Source organism: Fomitopsis serialis (genome assembly GCF_022376445.1).
Source record: "Fomitopsis serialis strain Sig1Antser10 chromosome Unknown B0H18scaffold_29, whole genome shotgun sequence".
In the NCBI taxonomy this organism is placed as follows: domain Eukaryota; kingdom Fungi; phylum Basidiomycota; class Agaricomycetes; order Polyporales; family Fomitopsidaceae; genus Fomitopsis; species Fomitopsis serialis.
Window position 1 is genome coordinate 127550 of NW_025954989.1, and position 13067 is coordinate 140616.

General features: G+C 54.4%; 4 protein-coding genes across 4 annotated transcripts; 2 read left to right on the forward strand and 2 right to left on the reverse strand.

The window, feature by feature from the left end:
- Positions 1 to 690: 690 nt before the first annotated feature.
- Positions 691 to 3074, reverse strand: B0H18DRAFT_302988 (uncharacterized protein). The gene is made up of 8 exons (XM_048037460.1): positions 2913 to 3074; positions 2811 to 2842; positions 2524 to 2757; positions 2183 to 2470; positions 1899 to 2132; positions 1468 to 1842; positions 1041 to 1409; positions 691 to 988 (listed from the first exon to the last, which is right to left on the reverse strand). Exons 2-8 carry the CDS (start codon positions 2840 to 2842, stop codon positions 769 to 771), a joined length of 1752 nt encoding a protein of 583 aa, XP_047893938.1. The 5' UTR covers positions 2913 to 3074; the 3' UTR covers positions 691 to 768.
- Positions 3075 to 3810: 736 nt separating this feature from the next.
- On the reverse strand, positions 3811 to 5311 carry B0H18DRAFT_1004433 (glycolipid transfer protein domain-containing protein). The gene is made up of 6 exons (XM_048028486.1): positions 5158 to 5311; positions 5017 to 5101; positions 4896 to 4954; positions 4720 to 4838; positions 4496 to 4635; positions 3811 to 4333 (listed from the first exon to the last, which is right to left on the reverse strand). Exons 1-6 carry the CDS (start codon positions 5182 to 5184, stop codon positions 4221 to 4223), a joined length of 543 nt encoding a protein of 180 aa, XP_047893939.1. The 5' UTR covers positions 5185 to 5311; the 3' UTR covers positions 3811 to 4220.
- Positions 5312 to 5633: 322 nt separating this feature from the next.
- On the forward strand, positions 5634 to 7695 carry B0H18DRAFT_1004437 (kinase-like protein). Its single transcript, XM_048028487.1, has 9 exons — positions 5634 to 5715; positions 5771 to 6089; positions 6148 to 6224; positions 6286 to 6555; positions 6604 to 6687; positions 6740 to 6904; positions 6961 to 7109; positions 7160 to 7308; positions 7368 to 7695. Exons 2-9 carry the CDS (start codon positions 6032 to 6034, stop codon positions 7436 to 7438), a joined length of 1023 nt encoding a protein of 340 aa, XP_047893940.1. The 5' UTR covers positions 5634 to 5715; positions 5771 to 6031; the 3' UTR covers positions 7439 to 7695.
- A 1527-nt stretch (positions 7696 to 9222) lies between these two features.
- On the forward strand, positions 9223 to 12960 carry B0H18DRAFT_932709 (fungal-specific transcription factor domain-containing protein; the record flags this gene model as incomplete). Its single annotated transcript, XM_048041740.1, has 14 exons — positions 9223 to 9393; positions 9502 to 9540; positions 9595 to 9625; positions 9673 to 9700; positions 9753 to 10032; positions 10081 to 10092; positions 10143 to 10757; positions 10811 to 10820; positions 10869 to 10960; positions 11013 to 11115; positions 11179 to 11418; positions 11472 to 11677; positions 11727 to 11858; positions 11920 to 12960. The coding sequence occupies 14 exons, from the start codon at positions 9223 to 9225 to the stop codon at positions 12700 to 12702; spliced, it is 2742 nt and encodes a 913-aa protein (XP_047893941.1). The 3' UTR covers positions 12703 to 12960.
- Between the last annotated feature and the right edge of the window lie 107 nt (positions 12961 to 13067).

Sequence of the window (13067 nt, forward strand, 5' to 3'; positions counted from 1 at the left end):
ATGTCATCATGCGAGCGCTCCGGTCAGCTTTCCCAACGCCGGAAAGACTCGTACGAGTCGTGGACATCGCCCTGTGTGTTCTAGGTCCAACGGCTAGTGCGCCACTGCATTCGCCACGAAGGACAAATAGCCTAGACAAGCACTCTTCCGCGACGTACTCAGTGCGGAGCGCTGAAGGTCCTCAATATTTGTGGGTCGATGGGCAGAACAGACATGGCATAGTGGTGTCTTTCAGGTCAGACGGGGGAATGTTGTGAATACTGTCGTGCGTTGCCTTCGGCATAGTCATCAGCATCTCTTAGCTCCGATGCTCATGAAATCGCTCAGGAACGGTTTCGCATCCGAGACGACTTAACTCGCAAGTTACCTCGTTTCCTCTTCGAGTCTCCCAAGTGTATCGCGAATCGAGAAGACACCGATGACAGGCCAAATAACCGCCCCAGGGCCTCTGATGTATCGAGATATTCCGTCCCTCCACAAAGTCCTCTCATTGCCCGGGCCGCTCACACTGCACGCTACGGTCACAGAACCACGACGTACTGAACGCGTTAATATTGATGCAATTGTACAAGACTACGTGACGTGTGGGATGATGCAATTTTTGTATGACTGAGAATTCGACGAAAACATCCCGACCATATATCGGACATGCTCGGAGCCAAGATGAGATCAGAGAGGAGTCCATGACCGTTCAAATGTTGAGTACGTGTGGCAAGATGGTTTACTAAACAGTCCGTGGTGTCGGAGCAAGAACAGAATACAGTTTGCCTAGTTCCTCTTGCGAAGGACGTCGCCCTCAAAAACAAAATGACCACGTGCCTGCATCGCCATGGCCGCCTTCGTCACTTCAGCAGTGTCGAAATCCTCATGCTTGTCGGGCGGCAGCGCGGCGTTGAGGTAGGTAACGAGCGCGGCGATGGTCAGCTCGTCCGTCGGCTCATATGTCGAGTTGAAGAGATGCATAACTGCACGGAAGGTATAGTCCAGCCTACAGTACGGAAAGTCAGCGTTGCATTCGTCTAGTAGACTCGATGACATACCGCCCCTTTGGTGTCTGAAGGTCGGACAGACGCGAAGGAAAACGGTCGACATCCATCTTGTCAGCCCATGGGCCCGCAGGACCTTCTGACCCATCGATGGTCGATGAGGAGGAGCCTCGAGGACCTACACCAGGCCTCACGGACGCTCGTGCGGTAGGCCTCGCTGCAGCCTGCACGTCGTTTACCTCACGACGCACCGTCCAATGCAGCGGCCTTTCCCCATCGTCCATGGACTCCACGCCCTCCTCGGATTCAGCGTCCCCCAGTGCGGTAGTCCCCTCCGAACGCATGGCGACATCGGAAGGTCCCATTGAGAGCGGACTACCGCCGGGGTGTCTCAATTCGCTGTCCTTTTGGGAACGCGTCTGCCTAAGTGGACAAGTCCTTTAGCTAATGGCACCACTCCCTTAGCCATACACACACGTACTGCCGCTTGAGACATTTGTCTCGGTGCTGCTCCCAGGGATAAGAACAGTATGTACTGTCTTGCCGGAGCTGCACCCATTTGTGGCACATAGTGCAGAAGACGCGAGTAGGCTCGACCTCGCCAACGAGAGGATCAGCCCGGAGTTGGGCGGCCCGTTGCTCCGCAGTACGGCGTCGAGACTCCTGGTTCGTTGGACTGTAATCCTTGAACGACGGAGTAGTAAGGACCGCGACCGAGCTACCAGTTGCGGGGGAGGAAGCTCCTGTACCGTTAACCGGTGCAAGAACGGGAGGCGGAAGGGAAGATGAAGACGCCAAGGCAAGCAGATGCTTCGGCGGTGGGGGCACGTCCTGAATGGCAGGGTTGACGGTGACACTGTCGCATCGTTTCGTATTGGAGGAACCCATTCACTATATCACCACGCCACATACCTCATTACCATGCCACTGCTTCCCTGACCATAGAAGACGTTTCGTTGGCAGGAACCGCGGTGCTCGGCCCATATTGTAGAAGCTTGCGCATTGTCGACAATGCCGATGTTGACCCAGCCTTCGCAGTTTCTGCATAGCACGCGCTCCGAGTCGAATTTGCGGACATTGGGATCTGCAGCAAAGATGATACCACGATCGTCGCAAACCGTCTTCGCGCCGGCCGGGAAGTATTTACTGAGTTGCACATAAGTAAACAGCCGACGATCACAGAGTCTGCGACTCACGCCTTCTTTGCGAGACAGCTCTTACGGTGAGCGTCCCATGGTATGGAACAGTACGTCGAATTCGGTCGAAGCCGAATCCACTTGTCACAACATGCGCACAACACGCGATAGGCTTCGAACTGTGCGACATAGGGGTCGTTGCGCAGATAATCAATGCGTTCTTCTTCAGTTCGCTTCGATCGTCTCCGCTTTGCCTGGGGCTCTGTGTCAACGGAAGTGTCTGCTGACTGCCTCGTTTGCGCCGATTGCGCCAAGGATTGAGCTATTTGTGGCTGCGAACTGTTGGGACTAAAAGGGTATCTGCATCAGGCTGTGAGAGTATCCTGTTTATCTTGACTGACCACTTAAGTCGGTGCGAATCCCAAAGTTGAAGGGTAAAGCCGCCCGTGGCTTCGTCTCTGAACGAGACCTCTTCACCGCATCCTTCGCATTTGACGCGACCCGTCTCGTATTCATTTTTTGGTGGCCGGGCTTCACTGTCATCGCTCAGAGCCTCAGAGGACTCTCTAGGCGCATCACTCGCATCGGGGGTCGCTTCTTCCTGCGAATGGCGTCCCTTCCGCTTCTGCGGCGTGCTGCACCACATAACACGGTTAGAGGGTTTCACAAAATGATATAAAGCACATACATCGCAGCTGGGGACATCGCCTTGGTTATCATCTGGGCGGGAGGGAAGAAGGTTCGATTATAAGTTCGGAGTAAGATTTACGCCACGAGCACGCGTTCGCACTTTCTGACTATCGCGATCTGAGCGAGGTCGCGCAGAACGAGTGGTTCAAGACTGGGCCGAGCCAACGAAGGCGGGCGACACTGCAGCGGAATCAGGGATGGTGGTCAGAAGGAGGAGGAGTAGGGTTGACGTGAACGATGAGATATAATATATGGCTTCACGACAAAGAAGCGACAACATTGAATTGAAAATTCCGGAATTCCGGAAAACAGAAAGAACAACATTCCCAGGACTAAGATCAAAATACCACCGAACAAGCTGTCCCTCGGCCAAATATGGGAACCCTCCTGATTCATGATCGAGACCATGTGGTCTTGGTGCCACCCGGCCATTTGTCTTCCTCTCCAATGTCTCGCTAGCCGAAAATGTCGCATTTCGCAACGGTCGCAGCTGCGACGTCTCGGCGTCGTGGCACCGCCAGCTCATAAGCCCGCCCCTCGGCGGATCTCTAGTCGCGGAATAGTCACCACGGCCACGAAGCGCCCGGTCGATAAGTTTAATTGAAGACCAGAACGGCAAAGAACTGCCTAGCTCAAGCTCTTCATTCATCACAGTTCCGGTCACCAGCGTCGGTGTGGGACTTCCCGTCCACCCAAAACCATGATCTGCCTATTGTGGCAGGGATTCTGTCGCACCGTCAAGATTCAATCTGTGGAAAATGATCCTACGACGTCCATTCGCGTTCGCTCACGTACCAGCTGCACGGGGCGAAAATCACCGGCCCATTTCAATGTCTCTTACCCATTGCTTCCCAGGCGCGCCGATACAGTGAGTCTTACGCGAAGAAACGCTGTCGAGCAGCATCTCTTCGGAGGCCCGCCACTGTTGACATCAATGACAGCTGTCATAGCGTCACGTCGACAACTTTGCATGAGATGGGCTACCTAGTGTTGTGCATCTACAATGTCAAAGCGAGAAGTATCAGCAAAGTAAACCGTCGTACGTGTGCAGACATATCTGACTTGGAGCTACCGTTTCTGGTACGCAATCAATGAATTCGTTGCAGTCTAACTTGTTTCCGCGCATTCTTGCACATGGTGAGATGTCAACAACCCAGACGGTATGTGTTGACCTGTCTTCCGGAATAACGACGATCAATTCCTACCGTATAGTGCTTCTGAACAGCTTGACGTCGTGGATCTCAGCTGGAGTCCTCGTCCTGTAGACTGTTTAGTTGAGCGACTGCCTTCCTCCGACACGCCACCGGCAAACAGTGTAACAATGTTCCGGTATGTGAGTTGCCTATATTGCAATGGTATGACGATCAGTCCACTCGAGGAAGTCATGACACTGATTATGTGCCTCGGCTCAGACCCTGCCGTAGCCTCCTTCCTCCAGGAAGGTCTTCACCCGCTTGACTATGATGTCCAGTGCATCGAGCCACTTCGCCAGCTCGGAGTCAAATTTCTCGTGCGATCCTCCTTGAGACAAGCGGTGTAGAAGTCATGGCGATATGGAATGGCTCTCATCGCCACCTAATAATTGAATCGCCGTGGCGTAGACGATAGATAGATAGAAGCACGGATGTGCGAGCGGGTGTCCGACAATCAGATAGAATGAGACGCGGACACGAATATAGACACGTACTGCAACAGCCGACCGAATAATGAACGTGTGGTGGTGCTTCAAGACCACGTCATATGACCTCTTGAAGCAGACATGTAGCTCCGTCGACTTATCGCTCTGCATGTTCTGCAGTGCCTGGCATGTGAACAGAAGACCACTAGATATGTCAAAGACGAGTGAGATTACATACATGAGAATCACCGGCCGAGCCGAGATGTCAGGGCAAGAAAATGTAGCTTACCGTATGAGCCGCACGAGACAGGGAACTGAGTGCCGCTCTTTGTCTTCGGTTGCGCATATTACAAGCTTCTCGAGGGTCGTCGACTGTGAGGGCGTTGCTTCGTATCGAGTGCGCACACCCTACAATGAATCATCAGTCAAATCCAAGGGACAAATTGTATCGTCGTCAAAACTGACAGCGAGGTTTCCCCTCAAGTCCGACTGAACAAAGCCGAAGACTCCGTGGCCCAGTAGATCTGCGAGAGTTACGAATCATCGGATATGGCATCAGTGCTAGTGGCGGAGATGACCATCGTACCGAACATATTGAGGAAGTCGGTCGTCGCCACGAGAAAGGACGCAGTCTCGACCCCGTCTTCCGTGATAGGGACATCAACGAACGACTAGTCATGGTTAGAGTCTATGAGAAAGGAAAAGCACTGGAACCGAAAAGTGGTACCTTCGCGGTCTCGAATAGCGGAGCCATGACAAAAGGACTTTAGGATCTAGGGTGGGTATCGTGTAGCAATAGGAGAGTCTAGGTGGTAAGAACAGGCGTCAGTATCCAACGCATGCTCTGCTGGTCAAGCAATGTGGTAGACGGCAAGCAACCTGCGGGCCATGCTGCACGCACGCTTTTCATAAACACGCCCTGGGAGTTGCTGGGGCTTGCCGTTTCCACGGCGAATTCCGGAAGCCATGGCTCCGTCCTCTGCTTACTGACAGAGTCGCGATTTGCCTTTTCATAGACAGCCTCGCGATGCATTCTCAAAGCTGCCGCTCACTTCCACTGAACAGTCCAAGCGTATACGAGCAGCCAACGAGCAGCGAGGAGGCGCGCTGTGCCATGTTGGCGCCAAGTTCCAGAGACACCGAGCGTCTACGAGCGAATATACCGGTTGCTGTTTGTGCGTGTTTGTTCTCCTACACCTTCGGCTGAGACATACTTCCACTGTTCCAGTTCACAATGATCTCGACGTTTATATCGCCTTGAACTTCCAATCAATGGCTCTCAATCGTGGGTCATTTGTGTCACTTTCGCAACACCGAGTAAAGTTCACTAGCGTCTCTAGGCCACCCGTGCGACCCCAGGCTCTGACCAGTCGTCTTCAGCGGTCCATCATTGCCTTCTTTGTAGGGCGAACATCATGCCACTGCCGCATGTCGTTGACATGCCCTTCGTCGGTCGTACTCCTGTGCCACAATGTCTCTTGACATTCGCCGCTAAGGTCGCGGATAGCATCCGCTCTCAATAGTCTCTGATCCTCTCCCAAACAGCACCGATCAGCACACATCCACTACACTAACTACGGCACTGACTCGCGGCAGAGACCATGGCTCGTGTGTATGCCGACGTGAACGCGATGCTCGGTCCTGCGTGGTACGAATTTGGTCCGTAAACCTAAGTTTCCTATCCACTGTAGATCTTCAATGAAAGCTTCTCTCGCAGAAAGCACGAAGATAGAGTGGAACGTGCCAGATCGGTACGAGATCACTCGGCGGATCGGCGGTGGCAAGTACTCCGAGGTGAGCATCAGCCCCGTACAGACGGTTATCTCATAGACTGACATCGTCGACTGTTGTGCAGGTCTTTGAGGGCGTCGACTCTTCGAACGAGGATGCCGTGGTCATCAAAGTGCTGAAGCCGGTAGCGAAGAGGAAGATCAAACGGGAGATTAAGATCCTGCGTAATCTCTCCGGTGGCCCAAACATTGTCGGCCTTGTAGACGTCGTGCGCGACCACCCGTCACGCTCCCATAGTTTGGTCATGGAGTATGTCAGAAATTCGGACTGGAAGGACATATACCGCTCCTTGACTGAAGTGGAGATCAAGCAATATCTATTCCAGCTGCTAAGGGTATGTAGCCGCCCGTCGTGTCATGGTCCACTCACACCTACGATCCAGGCTTTGGACTTCGCGCATTCGCGTGGTATCATGCACCGGGATGTGAAGCCGGGTAACATCATGTTCGATCGCGAAAAGCGCAAGGTAGGTCGGTGCGATGGCAGAATGGTCTCAGTGGCTAATCATCTCGTACCAGCTGAGGCTTATTGACTGGGGTCTTGCCGAGTTCTATCACCCTGGCACCGAGTACCCTCCGCGAGTGGGCTCCAGATATTGGAAAAGTCCCGAATTACTCGTCAGCTACAAGACATACGACTACAGTCTCGACCTGTGGAGCGTCGGCTGTATACTGGCCGCCTTGGTGTGTGTCATCCGAGCACTTGTCTCGCTTAGTGTTTGATCGTTTCTCGTTGTCAGTTGTTCCGCAAGGAGGCCTTCTTCCGTGGGAGAGATAACGAGGACCAGCTCTTGAAGATCGTGAAAGTGCTTGGCACGGACAGCTTCGAACAGTACTTGTTCACCTACAACCTCTGCCTCGTCAACGTGAATGACGAACTCGTGCAACAGTACGTCATATGGTGCTTCAGTGGCCGATGTGCTATAGACATATCTCCAGACATGCACGACAACCTTGGGCACGGTTTATCACGCAAGAGAATCGGGCAACAACATCGTCAGAGGCTCTCGACCTACTTGACAAGCTGCTACGATATGATCATCGAGAACGACTGACAGCGGCTGAAGCGATGGCACATACTTATTTCAGTAAGATGGCATTTTCGATCAAGCTTAATCTCGCTAACCCATCACTCGATCACCTGTAGATGTTGTACGACTACAGACACCATCCAACCCCGCGGAGTGCTTCAGCGACTCCGGCTTTTACTCCACCTGAACCCAACCTGAACCCCGAGAGCGCCGCAGCGCGGCTTTTCTCCCGCTGTACAACTAGATTACTTATCGTGTACTGAACGGATCATGCAGCGCGACCGCACTGTGTTGACCTCGAATGAATTGTTCCTGGCGATAAAGCCCGGGCCCGACACTCACCCTGCCCAAGCTCGGTAGCCCCACAGCGACATTCAACTCGGAACCCACGGAGCCCTTTTGTTGTTACATCTTCGCGGTTCTGGGCTCAGACCAAGTGAGAATGACATTGCAGTCAGCCGCAGCCCGCAGGTAATGGCGGAAGGTAGTGGTTATGCATGACATTCGTTTCTGGTACTTCCGAAATTACGCGGATACCTACCCTAGGGCACAAGTGCGCACTGTTTGCTTGGGACAAGACTGTCGAGGAAGTGACGCAGGAGCATCTACACCTGTGTCGCCGATGTACCCTTCAATGCGTGTGTGAAGACCCTGAAGTTTGATTAAGTTGAGAACGCCCCCAAGCAGCTAGAACGTGTCTGCGGCGAGGCTATTCCCGTGTGCTCTGATATCACCCAGGCCACAGAATGGAAGCTGGAAGGTAGCCGTAAGTCGTCGCTATGCTTGTCCAGAAGGGTTTCCAACTCATAAAATCCCGAACACTTGCCTTCTCCCGTTAATACTACCACACTGAAGATACCAGGAATCCGGTCTGCACCAGACTTATCCGTGCTGGTAGCCGCTTGTGATGATGACTGGAGTGACGCAAACCCGGGCAGTGATTATAGGCTCTTCGGTGTCCATGCCAGTCGCTTGGTTCTATGAGGCGCTGTGGAGGGTGAGTGTTGTTTCTTTACGTCGACGTGTCCATTATGACACACCGGCTTGACAAGAGATAGGCTGCGAAAGGACACAACGCCCACTGATTCGTGCGATTATGTCGGACACACTACGTTGGGACGCCGACGCCCTATGCTTCTAGGGAGTTGTCTTGTTCCTGTGGACTCGCTGACCGCAGTGCAGAATGAGACATTCCGTCCCTTTGGAGGCATTTAAATTCAAAACCTACCACCGACCTCCTTCCCGGATCAACGCTTCAGCCTGTGTGGAAGTCGTGATGTTGGAGGGCGAGACAGAACGGTCACTGTACTCGGGATATTAGTCAGAAGAAGAAACCACCGGTGACTCCGCTTTCCAACCCAGAGACCCACCCTAACTTAGCTCGGTGTTGCTTCTTGCTGGCGCCCCATCAAGCAACAATCGCCGGACATAAGTTATCTCTGCCTGCCGACATACATTCCCTGTCACTCTGCCGAGCAACGAAGCTCGCCGAGGGAGCCCCAATGACCCAGTGCACGACTGGGCATTGCGCGTCGCTACTGCTGCTCAGGGTTGTCAAATAATTAGTGCAGTTTTGTGAATGGCAGACGACATGCACGAAATCACCATAGAAGACGGGGGTGATGGGCCGACCGGTGGGAGCGCACGGAAAGTACCCATGCTGCGAACACATGGCTGGGATTCTCAGGAACGTCAAGAAAGGCACCAGATCAGAGGATGGTTTCGCGTGCTGGCTGGACCGAGACGTGGTGGCCCGGCGGGGAGATTAACGTTTGGCGAGCGAGGGAAGGTGGAGGGCATGGGCGGTCGGCGCGCGGTATAAGAGCCTTTCCGCTGCACGAACCGTCCGTTCATCGCTCGACCTTGGCTCGACCCGAGTGATTGTGCCTCCGTCCCGACTCCCAGATCTCAGATCTGCGATTGCTGAGTTCATTTCGCGCACACTGCGTCCCCGCGCCGGCCCTCCTCTCCATGCCCCCAGACCCTCCCATCAAGCAGAACTCGGCGTCCCGCCAGCGTCGCGCTGCCCGCAAGGATAGCGAGGAGCTCAAGTCCGAGAGCAGCACCTATGCGCGCGAGATCGAGCTCAAGCGCAGCAGAGGCGAAATCTCGTGTGCCGAGTGTCGCAGGTGCGATCATCGCGTTTCCTCGACTCACAATCTCACAGACTCGTTCCGCATTCCGCACCCAGGCTCAAGGTACGCAGTCTGCGCAGTCCCGACGCTAGTACATCCTGAATGTGATCGCCAGATTCGCTGTGACAAGACAATCCCATGCCAGTCGTGTCAGGTACGGGAGCGCTCATCATGCCTCCGCAAAACAGGAGACTCACTGTGGCCGTAGCGGAGGGGATGTGCAGCGTTATGTCCGAACGGTGTGTGCTCCCTGTGCGGAACTTTACGTCAGTCTGACATGCCATAGGGAGCCTCGCGACGGGTCAAGGAACTCGGTCAGATGTCTATGCTACAATCGCGGGGCCTTCTCTGACGTCCCCATCGCAGGTTCGTCCTTGCTGCCACAGAGCATCTGCACCGCCGAGTCGCGAAGATGAGTGAGAGGATAAGGGAATTGGAAGATGCGCTCGCGATTGTTCAAGCCAAGTGTAGCGACCAGCCCCATCCACTACTCGTGGACGGCGATATCCCCGTCATGAAGCAAGACCCACCTATGACAGAACAAATACCCATCGGCTCACGGACTATGCTAGACTCCTTCGGGATGTTGTCTCTGTCGGATTACGGTGCCTCCTCAACCTTCTTTGGTCCTACGGGAGGCTCAGAGGTGAGCTTCGCGATGCAAACATCACTTGTCCTGCTAACCCGATTGTAGTATTTGCTGGTGGTAAGGCCATACGCCTTGGACATTGCGTAGCCCACTAACCCGCAAATTAGGACGACCGCGATCCGTCCGGATCCTCTACATGGGACGACAGTGACCCAGCCGATTCACCGCGCAACTCAAGAAGTCCTCCAATGTCGGAGCGAGTCTTGCGAGCTTCGGACTCATTCCCTTTTTCATTTGCGGGGGCATCTTCGGATGTGCATGAATCGCTGCTCGAGCAGTTACCCTCTCACGAGAGAGCATGCCGCCTGGCGGAGTTATACGTGGAACACGCGGCATGGCTATTTAGGGGGGTCACAACGGAGCAGATCATGGGCGAGATGGTGCCCTTCATCTATGGCCAACCCGTCGAGACTGAAGATGGCGCTCCAGTTGAATACAGCAACCCTCACGACCTCGCGCTTCTGTATCTCATTTTTGCCATTGGCTGTCTAGTAGACTTCAACCACGAGCCTGAGAGTACGGAAGCAGCGAAATACGAAAGGCTCGCCCGCGCTGCGATGAGCCTGAAGTCCGTATGGGTCAAGCCATCCCTAACCACGGTTCAGGCGCTGCACCTGTTCAGCATCTATAATGGCATGGCTGAAGACGAATCAAGGCCCGACAGCATGTCCATGGAGATTTCCTGGGGCGAACTATCCCTAGCTGCTCAAATTAGTCAGATTGTAAGTATAAGTTGTCCTTGAATAGTGGCTGTACTGATGCATCGTCACCTCAGCTTGGTCTTCGTGGGTACTCTGCTATCGTGTCTTCCGTATGTCCCTGACCTGCCGCAGATCGGGATAGTTCGCGATGGGGTCTACCCGAAAAGATCGTCTACCGACGCCGTCTCCTATTCTGGAACATCTTCGAGGCAGATGCGTGGCAGGTGCGTGGTGTGGTCTATGAGACAGTATCTCACCCAACGGAACTGTTCCCAGTCTCTGGGCACGGGACGACCACCCAACTTTAGCCGCAATTATGTCGATTGCCAGGCTGCCCAGGCACACGATCTTATCGAGAGGGACGACATGGACACAGTCTGTGAGTTCCTCCGTGTTGAATGCCGTGTGCTATTGCGACCGTCGCTCACTATATGACATTCAGTTGAGGAGTTCTTCATGCGATTCTCATACGAGTGTGTCGCCGAAGTTGCCATGAAGACCCTTGCAGCGGAGCCGCCAACCTACGAGACAATCATGGAGCTGGATCGACACGTTCGCGACTTCCAATTACCGCCGGAAGCAGTAGCCATTCTGGAAGACTTGGCCCCCCCACCAGATAGCGAGCCCCCCACGGTGATCAACTCGATGGAGAGTATGGTGATGGCTCATTGCCGGGAAGTCCGTGAGTCAAATTTAGGCTACCGCGTTGGACTGGCTCATCTAAGTATAGAACAGTCTTGATGTACATCCACCGGACGTTCTTCGCGCAGGCGATTATGGACTGTCCAATGAACCCAGTCAAGAGCGAATACGCTCATTCGTTCCTGACTGCGTACAGGGCTGCGGTTGTCATACTGAAGACCGTCAAACAGCAGTTTGGCATGTACCCGAGCCTGTGTGCGCGCATCTGGCCGATATGGACGTATGCTTTTTCAGCAGCCGTGTGTACCCCTTTACCCTGTGTAGCGGACTCGATTGACTCTGTGGCAGGTTGTCTTCGGGATGGTGGCGACTCGCGGGCCCAAATCGCCGCAGGCGCCACAGGCCATGGCAAATCTGGAGATTGCCTGCGAACTCTTCGCGCAGGCCTCGCAGCACAGTCGCCGCGCTGCCAGAGCGAATGTGAGTCCCGTTCACCCGTTTACCACGGTCGATCAGTCTCCCTCATTCTCGGCTCGAATAGGGCGTCATTGTGAAGCTGCGAGAGAAAGCGTTGGCTTCCCTGGCCGCCGCAAGAGGTACCTCGCTGACAGTGCCTATACCCAGTGGCTCTGGCTTCAATGTCAAAGGCTACGAACAACGAGATGAGCTGGAGATCTTCGCCGGTCGCAGGACTGTCTCCGCTTCGAGCGCCCCCAGGCGCGCTTCTCTGTCGCCTGCGCGCCCAGGCACGTCTGCACAGGCAGGACAAATGGCTTCTCCCACATCATCTGACTCTCTGGCATCCCACGCGTCATTCCTGCCTCTTCCACATCAGCAAAACGCCGCTCCGCCCTACTCGATACCCGGTCCCGCCAACATAGGTGGCTGGACCTTGCAGCAACAACAGCAACAGCAACAGCAACAGCAACAGCAACAGCAGCAGCAGCAGACCCCTATGCAGTCGTACCCTCACTCTGACCAATGGTACCGACAAGGCGTATATCCTCAACCACACGCGACGCAGGAGGTCCCATGGACTGACGCGCACCAAAATCCTCCCCATGCCCCTGTGCCGCAGCAGCAGCACGAGGGTATCATGCAATCCTACCACCACCATCCGCAACTAGGCGGCGTCCAGAACTTTCGTCATCCTGGTCATGTCTACTCTGGTCCGGCCACATATCAGGGTGTTCACACACCTTATGAGCCTCCGCCGGAGCTGGTGGACCTCGGACTTGCGTCTCGGGAGGGAAACCTTGACGCGAGGTGGACGTCTCTCATGCACGAATCCGGCTTCCTAGACGACGTCAACTTCAGGACTTGAGTAGCTGCTGCCAAATGATCTGCGCATGTTCATGTGGTCGCTGCCGGGGTTAGCCCCGCTCAGCCGCTCCCTTCTCACTTTCCGTTCTCATGGGGATTCTCGCGGACTTTCAAGGGAGATTGTCTGTAATTTGTACTCGTCGGTCGCTGTAATGTTGTACAGTACTATGTATCGCTTTCGATGGTATCTGTTGTCGTTTCGGGATTTCTGCGCCGTTTCCTACTGTACTGCCTTATGTAATAGACAAATGTTGGGGACAGTAGTCCGACTGTATCGGGGCCCGCATTTGTATGTCTGCCGGGTCTCGAGCGGGTGCGTACTCGACTCGGCAAAAACATCCATTCTCAGACGATCGGAGTGCGTCG